This window comes from Falco biarmicus, chromosome 4 (genome assembly GCF_023638135.1).
Source record: "Falco biarmicus isolate bFalBia1 chromosome 4, bFalBia1.pri, whole genome shotgun sequence".
NCBI lineage: Eukaryota > Metazoa > Chordata > Aves > Falconiformes > Falconidae > Falco > Falco biarmicus.
In genome coordinates, this window is record NC_079291.1 from 88,229,660 (window position 1) to 88,248,445 (window position 18,786).

Sequence of the window (18,786 nt, forward strand, 5' to 3'; positions counted from 1 at the left end):
TCAAGCCGGATCACCTAGAGCCAGTTGCCCAGGACCATGTGTGGCTGGCTTTTGAGTATCTCCAAGGATGGAGATTCCACAGCCTCTCTGGGCAACCTGTGCCAGTCACCCTCACAGTAAAAAAGCATTTCCTGATGCTCAGATAGAACCTCCTGTGTTTCAGTTTGTCCCACTGCTGAAAAGAACCTGACTCCATGTTTACACTTCCCCTTCAGATATTTATGTGCATGGGTGAGATTTTCCCAGAGTCTTTTATCTAGGCTGAATAATCCCATCTTTCTCAGCCTTTCCTCAAATGAGAGATTATCTGTTAATAATCTTTGAGGTCCTCCTATGGACAGTCTCCAGTAGCTCCATGTCTCTGTTTTACTGAGGAGCTCGGAACTGGACACAGTACTCCAGGTGTGATTTTACCAGTGTTGAATAGAGGGGAAAGGATCACCTCCATCAGCATACTGGCAGCACTCCTCCTAATGGAGCCCAGAATACCATTTGCTGCCTTTGCAGTAAGGGCACATTGCCGGCTCATGTTCAAATTGGTCTCCAACAGGTCCTCTGAGTCCTCTTCTGCAACGCTGCTTTCCAGCCTGTCAGCCCCCAGCATATACAGTTTCATGGGATTATTCCTCCCTAGGAGGAGGAGTTTGCAGTTCAAAAAAGGGAACTGCATGAGAATCCTGCCTGCTCATTTCTCCAGTCTGTTGAGGTCCCTCTGGATGGCAGCAAAACCCTCTGATGTATCAGCTCAGCACTAGAGCTCTTGTTCTGTGGGGCATGTATCCTTTGAGTTGTTATCAAAACATCTTTTTAAAATGCGTATACTTTGTTTTTGTTAAACGTGGTTGTAGATTCAGAGATCTGGTTGTACTCCCCAAGATCTTCACTAATATCCTGACTGAAAAGCGTTCATCTCAAAAAAGCAGGGGCCTTTGTGCCTCCCATGACAGCATCTGTTATGTGGTGGCAGAATAATTCTGATATTTGGGTGGCAGGCATGTTGTCCTGCTCACCGCCTTTTATATGACTGGTATGTATTCCTCACCATCATTCCTTGGTTTTGTCTCCACCTGTAAGTAAAGCTCCTCTTTTTAAGAGGAGTAGTTCTAAGAAGTGTGAGGGTCTGGGCAAAATCAGTTTTTAAATGCAGATTTAATCTCTGGCAACCTGAAGTATTTGTTGACCATGTCAGCCAATTATGTTGGCAATTATTTCTGCTTTGTAGTCTTCTGTTGAGGATTGTCTGCTCTTGCCATCTTACCTTCCTCCAGTTTGAGACATTTAACTACACTTCTTGCCTTGCTGTTGTCTGAATTAGCAAGTTAACACATTTATATGTTCTGTGAATGTTTTTGTGTTTGTTTTGGTTTTGGGTGTTTTTTTAAGCTGTTGAGGTCTAATTCCTTTCTATAGAATCTACATTCCTTATTGATATTACTGCTTCTCTAGGGTGCATAGGATTCAGGCCCCTGATAGCAGAGATGTGGTATTAACATGTACCTCTGTGGGATTTTTTTCTTTTTTTGTGCGATTCTGCTGGGTTTTTTTGTGGATTATTAGTTAGGAAGAAATTAGGATATATGGTATACTTGTATTTGTTCAGTGAGGAAGGGACTTGAGCATACCCAAGTACTGATGCTAGGAGGTAAATACTCAATCCTGTGTACTTAGAACACTGCTGTTCAATATCAGTGTGGCTGTGTGGGTAATACATCTGAAATCTAATGGTAAAAAAATTTGATACTGCGCAAGGCTGGAGGAGAGTCAGTCTTGGGAGTTGTACAACTTAATTCAAGTTTCAGAATTATTAGCCAAGGTATATTTTCACCTGTATCAATTGATCCCTTCTGCCATCTGTGGACTCTATGTGTGTATAAACGGGCAAGATTGCCTCTTGGATTTTTTTGTTTACTGATGGCACTAAATTGTTTTATGAAAATGTATAAGGATCAATTTCCAAAATGCAGAAAGTTAGCACTATATATCTGGATATTTATTTCACTGACTTTCTGTGACCTGCTGCTGGACCATCTGGTGGTTACCCAGTCAGATGTACATGTCTTTTAACAAAACAGCTGGTGTTAGGCTGAACCAAATTTCTGCAGAAGTTTTGCTGAAGCCAGCATAATATGAACACATGATGAAATATTTTGTTGATTGGAGTTGTGATAGCTTATTTTGTACTGTCAGTATTCTAAATACCTACTGGAAGATCAAAATCAATGTTAGTGTATGCCTTTAATGAATGGTTAACAATTTTTTTTTTCTCTTCTCTGGCAACAGGTTGTCTTGGCTCGAGAATTGGCAAGTTCTAGAGAATATGCCAGTAAGTATTGACTCCTTCAACATGAACTTTTAAAAAATACAGTATCAGCATAGTTATGTTACCAAACGCTTGTTCAAAAGACAGAATCAGTGGTTTTATGATGATTTTCTTACCTAAACAAAAAAAGACCCAAAATTACTTAGATGGACTTCATTTGGTTGTACCCTCCGCATTTTTTTCACTCTGTGTCTCTTTTTCATTAAGTTAAAATTCTAGAAAAACGTCATATCATAAAAGAAAACAAGGTGCCATATGTGACACGAGAGAGAGATGTAATGTCCCGTCTGGATCACCCTTTTTTTGTGAAACTCTACTTCACCTTTCAGGATGATGAAAAGCTATGTATCCTTTGTGTTTTAAAACTTGCTGTAACACTTCCTTAAAAGTAACAATTCCCAGTTTTGCTTCCTTTGAAATATTGTCTAACAGGAATGATGAAAATAGCTTGGGGTATTTAAGATATCTTAATGTTTCTGATGCAGTTTTTGCACTGATGCTTTTAATAGGAATTAAGCAAAGAGAATGAGCGTGCCCTCTCAAAGAGAAGAGTGGGTGGCTTGCAGGATAGGGGAGACTAAAAACAATAACTTATATTGGCCATGTGGTAGATACTGAAGGGCAGCTTGCAACCAATCTAAACTTAAAATAATTTAGAAAAAATAATAATTGGGCGGTGTATGGAGAAACATTTTATAAATGTTTTATTTCTGATATATACAGTAAAACACTGCAGTTCCTGTGTTTAAAATATGGGCAACCAGCTGTATTTACTACCGTTCCTTATTTGAACAATTAGATCTATTCATTTTTTTTCTTATGGAAAAAAGTACTTGCAGAATAATCTGAGATGGGAAGCTGAAACTCTTCTGTTTAGGCTATTGTTCCCCAAATTCACTGCGTAGCAGTAATTGCCAAGTGCAGTTTCATCTTGGAAGCTCATTGGTTTGCAGTTAGCTTTTTTTTCTTGTGAAGAAAATGTTAATCATGTGCATTTCCTAAACTTTGATTTGGCAGTGTCAAGGGTAAAAGAATAGATCAGTCTGCTTCTGGGGTCAGTAAGAAGTTGTGTTTTTCACAGAGTCTGCTGGCAGTGCTAACAGGCACTATATATGTGTCTGTGTACACCCATGTGCAGGCCTGCATTAAATAGAACTTACAGGGGCTCTCCTTTATAATGTAAACATTTGCTCATTGAACACTGGGCTGACTTTGGAACTTTGCAGATGATGGGGCAGTTTTAAACTTAGGTTGAATGCTTATAATGACTGTATATAGTTTTCTTTGAGGGCAGTTATGTATACAGTTCAAATGAATTATTCAGGTGACTGTCTGGAAGAAGTACAAATTTAACCCTTTATGATGTTATTGCTATGCTGAGAGATCGGACCAGAGCCTGTGTCCTGGATTGTTAACATATTTAAGAAATTGTTTTGGATTGCTACCATGTGGAGTTTCAAATTAACCAACTTCACTTCTTTCGCCATTGCTCATGTATTTTTAGTAGTATTCTTGTCTTTGGAATGAGGTGTGGGGATTTTAGTTGTAGAATGGTTTAGTCATAGACCTTAACTAACATTCAGATTTTGGGCTTAGCTATGCCAAAAACGGAGAGCTGCTAAAGTATATACGCAAAATTGGCTCATTTGATGAGACCTGTACAAGGTTTTATACTGCTGAAATTGTATCAGCCCTGGAGTATTTGCATGGGAAAGGAATAATTCACAGGTAATACAAAGTTGAAACCAACATGTATTTGACTATGTACAAGGTGTTTTTTCTAGAAATATTCTTTGTGAAGTCTAAAGCAAGTGTGGATTTTGTAGAAAGCTAATGAGAGCATAATAGCATTTGTTAGCATTAGTGCTGCTGTTAACATAGGGAGCTAAACAAAGAAAACTTTAGGAGGATAGTCAATCTCTGTTACTAGACCAACTGTTCTAGCAGGAAAAAGTAAGAAAACTTTTTGGCCTAGAATTAATATTACCAAAAGCTCATTTTTTTTCAAGCTTGATCAGTTGGTGTAAGAACAGAAACTGACTTTTTGTTTAACTAATTTTTTTCTGTTGTCATGTACCAAAAGTAACTAGAATTCTGTTGGTGTATGAATTCATGTGCAGCATGTCATCAAGGAAAGTAAAATTAATGTATGTCAGTTTTCACTGATGAACAGTTGCCACAGAGCCGAACAATAACTAGGGAAACAGTGAAATTTAGCAAAGTTTTTAATAGGACCTTCACATTTGTTCTTGATGTAATTATATTGTCTGGATAAGCATGTTTTGTCATACATGTTTGTTAAAAACCTAAAGCTCTAAGTGTGAGAAAGCTGAGCTGCAGAGTTTTTTGGGTAAGAAATCTGTTTTGTCTATTGGTTCCCAAGCAGTTGTTACAGAACGGTAGATGCTAGTTGGCAGAAGGCTGGCTGGTTGTAATTCTGGTAGCATTATTTCTTCTTTCAGTTATATTTAAAAGGACAAAGTATTTTCCTAATACTTTTCTGTGAGGTAATTTGGAAAATAATGTAAGGGGGCTGGACGTGGGGAGTACTAAAAGTATAAAATTTTCTACAGTGGGGAAGGAAGTTCAAGAAGTCCCAGTTTCACGTTGATTATATAGGCCATGTGTTAGGCTGGGAGAATACTTATGAAATGAGTATAGCATCATTGTCACTATTACTAAGCCTGTATTGGAAATCTTGGTTTGCAAAAGAGCAGCTTTGTATTATGTCTTCGTATGCTCACTAAGAGAACAGTGAAATTGTGCAGTTAGAGAACTTATAAAGTTTTTTTAATTATAGACCTATAGCTTTAGCAGTGCCTGAAAGTTCTTGGGATTTTCTGCTACCTTTAAAGAAATATGACATGAGATAGAATCACTTTAAGATGCCAGGCTACTCTGGAAAAGTTACTGCAGATACATCTTGATACATAGATATATAGCTATATCCCAGATCCATCATGCAATATTAATATATTAACTGTACGTATATGTGTGCATGGAGTACAGTATATATGCGTACAGATGTATATGTAAAAAAGAAAAACAACCCTGCACAGAACTGTTAAAAAAGTTCCATTCCATTCATGAACTTTCTACTTCTCTCCAAGAATAGTTACAGAAAAACGAACGGGATTTTTATGGCTTGTGTATCATAATTAGTTAATTGCAATTGCTTTCTGTGGTACTGCGCAGACTTTAAATTGTGCCACTTTTCAATGATGGTTTTCAACAATAGGAGGCGGTATTCTGAGGGATATAATGCTGCACAGTGGTTGATGGAAACAGCTTTGAATTTGCACTGATTTTTCTTAACAGTTAATCAAAACAATTCCCATGCTTCCAGATTGCTTTATGAGCATCCAAAGATACTTCTTAGGAGGGAAGTATGTAGTCTTTTCTTGTCAGTTGAGGAAACTTGGTGCAAAGGAAACTATACCATAGCAGTGTAACTCAATGCTATTTTTTATTTGTTGCTAATGAACCTCTTGACATCTAATTATGTATTGCTGTATATTGTGTATATGTTACGGTGAGGTCTGGTTTTGTTCAGAATGGGAGGCAGTTTGAAATACAGATTATACATGGATTTGTGTGTGACAAATGTAAACATGCCATTTACAGTTCTTATCTGTTGTGGACGTTTGGGGCGGGGGGGGGTGGGGGTGGGATGGAAGGTGGTTGCCATTGTTTGACTGAAATTTTGCACTGAGTAAACAGGCCTAGAAGATCTTACTGCTGTATCAATTTGTCAAATGTTATTTAAATTAAGGCTTGTGAGTGAAGGGTGGGGTGTTTTGGTTTTTTATGGAGGTGGTTGTTGTAGTTGTTGAACAAGTGAGATGCACAGTAGCTTAGGTTTAAGATAATTCTTCATGCCTTTTTATAAAAATGTTAATAGTCTTTCCAAAATCTTAGCAGTGTGCATGATGACAGGTACAAGTCAGAGCAAAGTGGACACAACAACGTTTATAGAATGTCTGCATAATTTATGATAGCATGGTGTGCATAAGTCACTAGGCAGTTTTGCAACTTTTAATTTGTGTGCTGTTTAAATATAAAAATCTGCCTTTTCCAGGGATCTTAAGCCAGAGAACATCTTGCTAAATGAAGACATGCACATTCAAATAACAGACTTTGGAACAGCAAAAGTATTACCTGCAGACAGCAGACAAGGTATGCCATTACATACTATATGTGATACAGGTAACTGTAGCAACTGGTCCTTTGAAAATGTATGTATGTTGTATTTACCAAATTGTAACCTTCAAATATCATTACCTTTTCTCTAACAAATTCACAGAGATCTTGAAATTGTTTTGACTGTCACTGCTTAGATTATGTCAGAAGAGATAATACTTGGTGTAGTGGTATAACCAGCTAGATCACCAAATATAGTGGGTAGTTAAACTACTTCAAATTATTTTAATTTGCAAGACAAGAACACAAACAAATAGTCACTGTGGTTAAATACATAAGCAGTGTGAAAACTTACTGTTTCAGCAGAGCCACAGTAACTATCAGAGTTGCTCAAATGTGGAGGTATAGAATTCTTGTGTCATTAGTTGCTTTGTATTAACCTGTGAACCCATGGTGCAGCAAAGAATGCCTAAATAAAAGCACTAGGCTGAACTGATTTTGATAAACTTAATTTTTAACTTGAATCTAGTAAGCTTGTGTTGGTAGATTTTATACCTAAAAGTGCCTAGATGCCTAGCTTCTTGAACCAAATAGATATCACTAAGATTGTTTTGTCTTTTCTGAGCAGGTTTTGCATATGGGTAGAGAAATGAAATTCCCATAGGTTCTTTGTAGTGTTACATAACTTGCAATAGTTCGCCTTTGAAATTTTTTTTAATTGGGTATGGGTGCAGGGGTGGAAGGGGAAGGCTGGTTTCTGCATGAGTATGTATTTGCTTATTTCTTTTAATTTTCTTATCAGCACGGGCAAACTCATTTGTGGGGACAGCACAGTATGTTTCTCCAGAACTGCTAACAGAGAAATCTGCCTGCAAAAGGTGAGGACTCAGCTGTGTTTCAGGACTTTACCAACTCTGTCAGGATACTGTCAAATGGTGGGGAGCGGATAAATAAAGCAAGCAAGCTTAGTATTTCAAAGAAACAAGACACTTGAGTATAAATGTTTTTTTAAGGGTTTGAAATACTTTTTTCTTAAACAAGTACTGCTTCTTGTCTGAGTGCTGGCTTCCTCAGTTCATCTACCTTAAGTTCTACAGGCAGGATTAGATGTTGTCAGGAGAAGGCGGTGTGTAATGTGAAGTTGGATTTCTCCTACCCTTAAATAAATCGGAAAAGTTTTTTCTGTTGTTGAAGTGATATAATTATTTTAATTCTGGTTTATGTAATCTTGCTATAATATGGTAACTCCTGCTGTAAAAGCAACAAAATATTGCATTCTGTCAGGGGAAAAGCTACAGCTTTCTTTAACTTGTATTTGGATCAACTTGCAGTTATCTTTGCTAAGCTTTGCTTGGGATTTGCAATGGTTTAAAGCTTATCTCCGTTCCAGGTATGGATGATAACCCTTAAGGGATTTTTTTATTGTTTTAATTGGTTCTTAATGGTAACCTACAGACTATATTGTATATCTATTACATTACAATGATGGAAAAATAATCGTTGACAGATCATCGGGAAAAAAGATCACTTATATGAATAACTGGTAATTTGTGCTAGCATTTCACAAAATGATAGGAATGCCATTAGGCTTTCCACTTTTGTTTCTAGTAAAGAGGTTTTGACTGGTTTGACTAACGGAAAGACTTCATCAGGCTGTCATCTCTTTTTAGAAGTTTCATAATTCTTCAGCTTTATAGAAAACTCTTGTGTAGTTTGATAGTATTTTAGCCTTCCATTAGAATTTCTAAGCATTAATCAAATCTATGTATACTTTACCTCCAGGTGAAATGTTAAAAATACTCTTTCAGGCCAACACGTTAAAACTTAATTTTTCTTACCTACATACAACATAGCCTACCTTTTAGTTTGTGTCTTAAGAAAAGCTTTAACTGAAAAAGCTGTATTGTGGCTTATTATGCATAAAACATTTAGAGGAAAGGATTTTAATTATGAAGAGCATATGTTACCTTAAGTTGGATACATCTTTGAATTGCTGTAGTGGATAATTCTTTTTAGTCTCTTTACATACCCATTAATTATTTTGACTGAGAATTCAGCTGTCTTGCACATGCGCTTGTAGTCAGTTATTGTGGGCTGATTACTATACACTTTTTCTATTCCCTGAAAGTTGTGTTATTAGCCTACTCTTCTGTCAAGGAATGAAGTGAAAATAATGTGGAAATTATGCTAGCAGGTTTGTCCAATGTGTTCATGGTATGTTCTAACTAGCAGAAGCTTAAGAACTCTTTTTAAAATTACAGCTTAAAGACTTCTTATAGGGAAACATGCTATATGTTTTTTCCTCTTTCTCTTGAAGCTCTGACCTCTGGGCTCTGGGATGTATAATATATCAGCTTGTAGCTGGATTGCCGCCATTTAGAGCTGGGTAAGAAATTTAAACTAATTCTTTATATGTAGATCATAAATATACTGACTTGGTTTTGACTTTTACCTTACTACTGGTTCTGAAGTACAACTTCTTATGGTGTAGTGTTGGTGTTAATGTCATGCCTGCTTTTATTTGTCCTTTCTGATGTCATGAAGATGCTTAGACAGCTATAACTAGAGTTCCTGAGATTCCTTAATTTATCCTAGGATTTCACATGTAATATATACTGTAAAGGTTTATGAGGGTATGAGGCACCTCTGTATTGAGCCATTTGAACTTTTCTTGTTATTATTCAAGTATCTGATGCTTACAGGATACTTGGAAAGCTCTGTCCCTTTACCTAGAAAGATTTATGGGAATGTGACTTAACTTGTAGATCTCCTGTTGAATGTTTGTCCACGTTATGCACTGTTAAGGTGAAAGAATGATGGAGAACTAATAATAAAAGCTAATATTATTCTCTTTTGCAGAAATGAATATCTTATATTCCAGAAGATAATAAAGTTGGAATATGACTTCCCAGAAAAATTTTTTCCCAAGGCAAAAGACCTTGTTGAAAAGCTCTTGGTAAATATTTGCTGCTGTTAAATGAGTTGATGACATTGGAAACATTCAGCTTATCCTGAAGTTCCTATGCACTCTATTGCAAACCTTATAACAAGAACGACTGTGAGCATTATTGACTGTATAGGGGAGTGTCTTGAAAATGAACATCCATTATTAAACAGGAATAAATTGGCATTCTAAAGTGTGGGCAAGGAATGTCTCTCAGTGAAATGGAAGCAAATGGTTCAGAGTACTGTGTGTTACAGGCAGAAATTAAGATTCAAGTGTTTAGTATTACATAGTACTCAGATTAATTCTTGTTAAATTGTATAATGCATAGTTTAGGTCAGGGGTCCTTGAACTACGGCCCATGGGCCGTATCCAGCCCCCCAGGGTCCTCAGTTTGGCCCCCGGTATTTACAGAACCCCCCTGCCCCCCCCTGCCGGGGGTTGGGGGGGGAAGCCAAGCAGCCGCAGATGACCTCCTGCCACTTCATCCGTGTGCCGGCCCCCTGTTTAAAAAGTTTGAGGACCCCTGGTTTAGCTGTGCATCAGGGGGAGATATATTCATTACAATGTACATGAACTTTGCTTGCATTTTAGCATGCATTTATCTTGAACTTCATGCATGTCTCGGTATCAGCCAAAAAATTACTTGCATGTGATGTTTGACAGATAAGAAGAAAAAATAGTTCTGTCTCATCAGTGAGATATCCATGACACTTAAATGAATATGCAGAGAACATTTTGGGTGGTATAAGCTTTTTGAAGTTCAGTAGTCTAGCATATTAGCATGGGGCAGGAGGAAACTGTTTTATGTTTGTGAGTGCGTGTAACCGTTGTAAAAGACCTAGCAGCACGTTCCTGTGTCAAGGCCAGCCAGTGCCTGTCGAATAGTAAGGTCCAGGTTATGTCAACATTCTGATACTGGTGTAGTTCTATGGTGCTTGAGAGGCTGATGTTTGACACCAACTATAGCTTCCGCAGCTTCTTGCATCAATATAATGTTATGCTGGGCTCTACTTAAATCAGCTATGCTCAATCAAACTTTTCTGTATATTTACTTGGTTTTGTTTCTGTCTTTAGGAAGAAACAAAGCCAAAAAATTGTGGGGACATAAAGAAGTGCTCCTTTCTCTAGATCTGTGAGCTCTAATACAAAATGTTACTGGCAAGACATAATGACAAATAACATCTTGTAGTCTCCTTGTATTCTAGATATGTATGCTTAGGGCAGTGAGACCAACTGGTTTTAAGTTTTTGTGTGCTGCTGTGCAAATGTGAGTGGTGTCTTGCACTTGTCATTATTTTATGTGTGTTAATTTAATTGTAATCTACTTAGGTTCTAGATGCTACCAACAGATTAGGTTGTGAAGAAATGGGAGGATATGGACCTCTTAAGGCTCATCCCTTCTTTGAATCCATTGTGTGGGAGAACCTACATCTTCAGACACCCCCAAAGCTTACAGCATATTTACCTGCCATGTCGGAGGATGATGAAGACTGTTATGGAAATGTATGTCTATGGATATATTTAGCTCTGCTGCCTGAGGCTTTGATTAAAGCATAATTGCATATTAAATATTTTTATTGAAACTACTGATTAGTTATATTTTATGGAGACTCAATTATTAAAAGTCTCATGTAAAATTGCTGGTTAAAATTTGAACTATTCAGCATTCATTTTCTGATACCATTAGTTTTTGGAAAAAATACTTGTTGGCTTGCCTTTGGGCAAGCATACTTTTTTGGATAAGTGCCTGTTAATCTATAGAAAGTAGGCTGTCTTTTTGCTCAAAAGCATGCTTAAATTTAATTTTGGATTTTAGTGCAAATTAAGATTTTTAATCAAAGAAATTTCACTGCTTCATTTTGTTTCCTCCTTTAGTATGACAATCTCCTGAGTCAGTTTGGTTGCATGCAAGTTTCTGGTTCTGCCTCTTCCCATTCACTGTCTGCTCCAGAGACAAGTACACCACAGACATCAGGAGGAAATATTGAACAGTATATTCATGATCTTGACAACAATTCCTTTGAGCTGGACCTACAGTTTTCTGAAGATGAAAAGAGGTTACTTCTGGCAAAACAAGCTGGTGGAAATCCTTGGTAAGGTCTTTGAATATAGCTCATCTGTTACTTGCACAGCAATAAGGAATCTAGAAGAATAAGTTGATACAAATTAATATTTGTCAATATCTTCAAGCAAACAATTAGCAACCAGATTTTTCTTCTATTTTTAAAGCAATAGCAGGGGAAAACCTAATACTATGTTTCTAAAATTTACAAGGTCTAGAAGATAGGCAGAAATGATGCTATACCAGTGCTGAGATGTCTTTCCTCTGGAGCCCTAGAACTAGAAAAGGTTCCTTCTTTGTTACAGTTGCTGTTAGGTGGGTTTTTTTGAATGATAATATTCTGTTGATATCTACCCAAAGTGCCTATAGACCATTTACTTACTAGTGTTTCTCTTCACTCTTTAGAGGAGTTTCTCATCTGTCACTTTCCCCACCCCTGTCAGATTTCAGAAAAAAGTCTGGCTTGGAATGAGGATGAGTCCCAAACTCATCTAGTTAAAGCTGTTCAGGACGCTTTGGAAAAAGGAGATACTAGGGAGAGACGTAGAAAATTGCTTGATGAAGATAAAAACTGTTTCTGTGGAAGAATTACTTCTGAAGTAATAGTGTGGGTTTTTTGTTGTTTGTTTTTTTTAAGGCACCAGTTTGTAGAAAATAACTTAATTCTAAAAATGGGTCCAGTGGACAAAAGAAAGGTAAGAACTTTTCTGAATTCTCTGTAACAAGATTTGGCTGTCACATTTTTGCATAGTTGCAGCATGGATAAGGGATCTGTTTTAGAGCTTCCTTGCTTAACTTATTTGGAAGTGTCAAATTCTTTTGTTTATTTTTTAACAGGTAGTGTTTTCTTGTGAATGGATTGGCTTTTCTTAATTTAGTGGTGTGCTCTTGATTTTTTTGAAAAAGGCTAAATGTGCTATTGATGCTTTTATTTTGAGACTGTAGTAAATGAGGTTTTGTTCCCCCTTCTCCTCCCAACCTGATATAGCCCACTAAATGCTTTGTCTTGATGCATGTCTTCATGTGGATCAAGCCACAAATACTGGAAAATAAAATACAAGCCCATATTGTCCTTAACTGTGGTGTTTTTCCTGGATCCAATAAATGCCTGTATCCTGAGAGAGGCAGTGGTGATATTAGAACAGCTTTAATTATTAATTTTAATGTGGTACAGATGAGCAACGATAGTGTGTCAGCTTTGTAGGAATGTAGGTTCTCTTTCATTTAAGTTACTACCTGCTTGTTCCTAGTTTTCTCCACAAAATCAGGAGTATTGAATTCTGTGCTGGAATCTTTGACAAATAGATTTTGCTTTTTTCTAGAGCTAGTTGTTTTATGTTTTGTTAGAACTTGGAGATGCTTTCTTAAATTACTACATGGCAGAACACAACTAGTAGGGGTGCACTGCAAACCCCTAAAAAAGGAGTGAAGCAAACGAAAACAAACAACAACAGTCCCCCAGACTCAAACATCCTATCCTATCACTGAGCTGTTTTACTTCTACCTCTGTTGTTAAATTCAGATATACACATTCAATTTTTCTTCATGTTTTTTTTGTATTGTTGCTTCTACTTTTCTTGTTAGGGTTTGTTTGCACGTCGGCGCCAGTTGCTGCTCACAGAAGGACCCCACCTGTATTATGTGGATCCTGTCAACAAGGTTCTAAAAGGAGAAATTCCATGGTCTCTAGAGTTGCGACCAGAAGCAAAGAATTTTAAGACATTTTTTGTTCACACAGTAAGCAACTTTCATTTCTTTGTAAGTTGTGCTAAGGTCCTTGGACAATTATTGTAAACTCTTAACAAATAATGTTTCCTGGAGAAGATATAATTCCTTAAATACAAGTGTTGATAGCCTTAATTAAAAAAAAAAGACAAAAATCCTCAAAGAAACAAACCAATGACAAAACCCAAACCTCCAAAAACCAAACCAAAAAATTTATGAAACCCCCAGTATACACATTTCCCACAAAAATACAAGTGTATTTTTTAATATTTGCATGTCAATAAACTATAGGTGGGTTTGGGGATTTAAAAGAAGTTCTTAAGAAGGACTCTTAAAATTTAGCCCTCTTTGTATATAGTGGATCACAAGGATCAACAATATATTATCAGTTGACTGCTTAACAGTATTGAGATGCCAGATGTATGGCTATTCAGCAATACATAATGTTATATAACTGTAATTTAACTTTCGGAAAGTTTAGGAATAGAATTTGAATAATTATTTTATTGGTGGATGTAGAGTAATTACTGCTTTTTTTGTTAAACTGTTTGGGGTACTCATTAAAATGTTGTTCACTTACAGCCAAACAGGACATATTACCTGATGGACCCAAGTGGGAATGCTCATAAATGGTGCAAAAAGATACATGAAGTTTGGCGGCACAGATACCACCAGAATGCTGCTAAATAGTAAAGCTCATCCAAACTTTCCCAGTTTCCCTACTTGCTGCTAGAACTCCGTGTGCAGCCGATCAGAGGAATCTTTTCAACCCACCTATTACCATCTCAAGGGGAAGCATATGTCTGAAATGTTCTGGGTTTTTTTGTTTTTGTTTTTTTACTAAGAAAGAAAAAAAGAAAAGCAAAAACCTAATGGAATTCAGGGTCGCTTTGCTCGCTCTTTGTGCTTCTGTTGAGGCTTCCACATGCATATCACTGCAGTGAAGATCTTGCTTTTGTGCACTTCAGCTCAATTTCTGCTGCAGACTAGAGGATAGACCTTGCATTACCAGCTTCACTTAAGATGAGTTAAAACCAATCCACACGCACACATGCTGAATCATGTACCAGCCTTGCATTTTATGGGGCTGGAGTTTTCTGTGACTTTCAGATTATCATTAAACTGTATTTCATCAGGGAGCTTTTATATGCCTCTCCTAAGCACCACCTCTTTTTCTCTTCCTTTCCTCACAGTCCCCCAGCTTATTGGTATATGGCATTTGTAGCCTGGTCAGTTGCACCCATGTGTAATTCCTAATATAGTTCTGGTTGCAGGATTTATGTGGTACTTTAGTAATTATGTGAATGAATCAGATGTATGTGTCTGGCAGACAGGCTCCAGTGATACAGGTTTTGAGAGAGTGAAATGCTGAGCATGGCACTGAAAGTTCTCTAAAATTGTAATGTTGGCTTCTGAAGCATATAAGATCTTAAACATTCAATTTTAATTTTAATATGAATCATGTGTGTTTAATCAAGGGACAATAAACTTAACTAGCATGCTTTTAACTAATGCTAACTAAAGACTTAGCTAGTTAGTATTGGGGGGAAAAAGGTTACTATTGAAGTAGTAAATAGTTTTTCACCTTTTCAGGAGGTGAGGGCTAGAAGCTTTCTTTCCAGGTTGTGCATGTATTGTGCATTTTAGTGGGGCCAGCCTGTTTACCTGGGTAGAGAAGGAAGTGTGAAAGCTTTGTAGAATTGATTACTTGACTTTTTTTTGTCTCATTGAATAATGAGATGTACAAAATCCTGTTTTTGGTCCATGGCCAAATATTTAGTAACTCTGAAAAAAATTTAAGCAATTGAAAAATCAGATCCATAAAGCAATCTAGTTAAAATTTCAAAGGAAAGATATTGATAAAAGGAGAAAATATATGATACTTAAGGCATATCTAGAAAATGAAAATATTTTTCATATCGATATCCTTTATCCTCTTCAAATTAAGGCTTTTTTTGTGGTCAAACATTTCTTGTAATGCTGCAAAGACAAAACTTTATGTGCTAAAAACAACTTACCTAATGTTTTTTTCAACATGCTTGTGTTCCTGAACCTTGCAGAGAGGAATGACCTAGGTCTGTACAAAGGCATTCCTTGTTTTAAAAGTGGTATAAACATCACACCTATTTATTTGCCTTCTATGTATACCATCTCTTGGCATTTTGAAGTATCATATTATGATGTGCTTTTCCTTCCACCAAAGAAAGAAATGTTCTCCTGCAATGCTGAAAAACTCATGGGCTACTGTTCTAGAAGCAGTATTTCTAAAAGCAATGGCTTATCAGGATTTTACGTGAATGTTGGGTATTTTGTTGTCGTACAGGATGAAGGCAAGGTATTATTGATCTCTTAAAAACTGTTGTGTGGTTGGACTTGATGCCAGTTCAGCTTTTCCAGTATCTTTCAGTCTTTAAAGGAGAGAGAGTGCAGTTGCCTTTTCTTTTGGAGGATCTACATTCTTGTAATCTTCTATTATCCCACCACGTACACAGACTTGACAGAAGTAAATCACTGGCTTACAGTGCCTGGTGTTAAGGAAGCTAAGGTGCCCTGTAAATGGCTGAGACAAGACAGACGGAACACCATCCCTTTTGTGTCACGAAAAACTTCATCACATACAAGTTGCACTCCTTTTCACTAAAATTTTAATAGCACAGTACACCACCTCTCTGTGCCTGTGTTAATCCTGTATTTACCATTCCAAACAAGATGACGTGTACTCTAAGTTTGTTGCAGTGCTATCCATTTGTTCTCTGGTTGTCAAATTCCAGCTGTACATTGGGTTCCCTGGAGGCAACCCTACTGCTTTTGGACTTAGTCTTTGGTATGGAGATGTCAGTGTACCAATTTCCAACTTTATACAGGAGAGTTTTGCGGTGTCATGGTGCCACTGCTGTTCAATGTGACAAAACTTGGCCATATGTAAAAAGTCTGGCAAAGTTGTTCTGCTAATACTGAACACCTCAGCTTCATTAGGAGGTGGAGTGACCTCCATTGGCTTGGTGACTAGGTGGAAATCTAGGAATGCGTAAGCATGTTTTCTGTGATATTTAGGCTTGTGATCATTTTGCCATTACAAAGGAATTTTTGCTCTTTCACACCCTGAAAATTCTCTCTCAGAGCACTTCTGTCCTGCCCACCAAAAGTGTTCAGCCAAAGGAATCTTGGTAGTGGTAAGCTCTCAAGAAGTTGTCTGGAAGGCTGATGTCTACATTCTGGTATTACATCTTTATTTTGATAATGCTGTCATTAGGAAACCGCGATCATCTCTTGCAGGCATCCCTCTCCTTAGAACTTCAGTGTTCCAAATCAAGCTTTCTTTAGCTGCTGCGTTTTTGGGAAGGGACCAGAACTTTTCTGGAAGAGGTATTTGTCGGTCTTGGACTGTAAGTTGAATCCATGGTTTTGAAAGATGGCAGAATAGAGTGAGGCAAGACAAAACAATCATGTGCATTTAAGTATGTTTCACTGGTTTTTCTACTTAAATGTGCATTGCCAGGTGTGATATGCTATGAAGGGCTGGTTCCTGTTCTAAATGCTTATATCCAGAAGCAGGGTAGCTTCAGACCTTTGTCCTGAAGATTACTCGTGTGGTTCATGGGAATTCACGGAATTAAATGTACAAGGGAGGTTCTTCAGAGCTGCAGATAAGTCAGTTAATTTCTCTGCTTTTTATTCAAGGTCTTTCAAAGCACAAAAAGGGTTGTTAGGCACTTGAAGACTCTTCTTCAGACTCCTCACTGCAAACCTACTGAAAATCCAATCTGTTGTTTCATTCCATCTTTTGTATTTTGAACAATTGCCAGTCATTTATAAAGAATCTGGTCAGTAATTGATTTTGTTTTGCTTGGGATTTGAACTTCGGGAAGGTGTTTATTGCTTCTGTATTCTGTGGGGTGGAGCTCACAAAAGGATGAAGTACTACTGCTAGAAAGGGCTTTTGAATCACACTGTTCTATTCAGTGTCCAGCCCGGTCACAGGAAGTTTAAAACCGCTTTGATAAACTGGAGACATGAGTTATTGCCATTGCCCTTAAAGACTGGTTTTGAGAAGGATTTCTATTAAGGCAGGCTTGCTTCAGATGTGATGTGGAGGCATTGTGAGCAGACTGACATTACCTATTAAGATCTCATGTGCTAAGCATTTAGATACTGAAGACATCAAGCCATTGGATAGTAGTACTGTGCTCTGCTTGTCTCCTTCTGGCATGATTTATTTGTGAGGTATCTGCCATATATAAGCCCAGAAAAAACACAGCTCTGTAGGTCAAAACAAAAATTTGGTAATTGTAATCCCTTTTCATAGTTCAAGATGCTTAATGTGCTTGGTATTACTATGTTTTGTGCTGGGAACTTTGAAGAATCCTGAGGGATTCCCACATGTACACTTAACAGTTTCCTTTGAATGATGTAGTAAAGCAGAGACAGCTGCTTCGTTTGGCCAGTGGACAAAAATCTGATTTCAACACCTTGCTGAGGAGAGAACTTTATATTAATAGTTGCCTAAAGATGTGGTCTGTGGATTCTGATCATCCTTTCTACTAGTGAATTACATGAATAGGTGTGGTATTTATATCTGAAATTTTGCTGAATGCCTGTAATATTTTATGCAGATATTTTATTAATCAAATGGAAGTGCTCCTGCAAAGCTTCATGACACGGATTGTCCATCAGCTGATCAAGCAAGCTTACAGACAAGTAATTCTCTGACCCAAAATGGCATGCTTTCAGTTAAGACTGGTGATTTAAGAATGTTTCCTCTTTCTTAAAAGAAATGTGACTTCTACACAGCAAACAATCGGAGAGGTCCTTAAGCGCCCCATGACCTGGTCTGTCTGTTGGCATGGCAGTGAATGTAGATGGTTGCCATTTGACAAAGCTTCCTATGACCATGTACTGACTCTGACTGGATGTGGCAAATGTTCTAAATTGTAGCAGAACTTACAATTACTGTATCTGACAAAAGAGAAGAAATAGGAACCAGGAACTATAATCAGTTTTGATAGTTGTATGCTAGCTGTTTTCAGGTTGGTGGCAGTCAGTTACGTGTGTATATTCTCTACCTGGTTTGTAGCTGTAACTGTGATGTACAGATAAAAAAAAAAAAGAAAGAAAACCCCCACCCCCTTCAACAAACACCGAAAAACAATCTCCCCTCCTCCAAGAACTTACGAAAACAGAAGCAAATAATGCAATGATATAAGATACACACTTTTGTATTTTTATTCTTATAAGATTATTTGCTGGCTCTTGTTGGCCTCTAGTTCAGTCTGTGTTATTTAAATTCTAATATATGAATTATTTGGATTGAATTCATGTTCGGGGCCATGGTGTTGTATGTATTGATGTACAGCCTTGAATGTGAATAATTATTGTAAACTATATTTTACACCTTTTTTCTGGCTTTATTATATAAATTTTCTATTGGTCGATGATTTAATCATATCTCATAATTTAATGACTGTTTATTCTCCTCTCGACAGATTTCTGTGCTGTAGATGTGTAGTTAGTGACTGGATGACGGATTTCACTTATGCTTGATAGTCTGTAATAAAGGCATGTAGGGTCCTGGCCCGGCCTCCGCCTCGTCCT

General features: G+C 37.3%; 1 protein-coding gene across 6 annotated transcripts in view; it reads left to right on the forward strand.

Annotated features, from left to right (window-relative positions):
• Positions 1–18,765, forward strand: part of PDPK1 (3-phosphoinositide dependent protein kinase 1) — a 37,801-nt gene extending 19,036 nt beyond the window's left edge. For all 6 annotated transcript variants that reach the window (XM_056334087.1, XM_056334085.1, XM_056334083.1 and 3 more), the window contains 12 exons: positions 2,281–2,323; positions 2,528–2,665; positions 3,904–4,048; positions 6,399–6,496; positions 7,263–7,338; positions 8,778–8,846; positions 9,320–9,416; positions 10,737–10,910; positions 11,283–11,500; positions 12,107–12,164; positions 13,054–13,206; positions 13,777–18,765. In XM_056334087.1, the coding sequence (XP_056190062.1) occupies positions 2,281–2,323; positions 2,528–2,665; positions 3,904–4,048; positions 6,399–6,496; positions 7,263–7,338; positions 8,778–8,846; positions 9,320–9,416; positions 10,737–10,910; positions 11,283–11,500; positions 12,107–12,164; positions 13,054–13,206; positions 13,777–13,884 (1,377 nt within the window). In that variant the 3' untranslated portion in view covers positions 13,885–18,765. The remainder of the gene's footprint in view (positions 1–2,280; positions 2,324–2,527; positions 2,666–3,903; positions 4,049–6,398; positions 6,497–7,262; positions 7,339–8,777; positions 8,847–9,319; positions 9,417–10,736; positions 10,911–11,282; positions 11,501–12,106; positions 12,165–13,053; positions 13,207–13,776) is intronic.
• Positions 18,766–18,786: the final 21 nt, after the last annotated feature.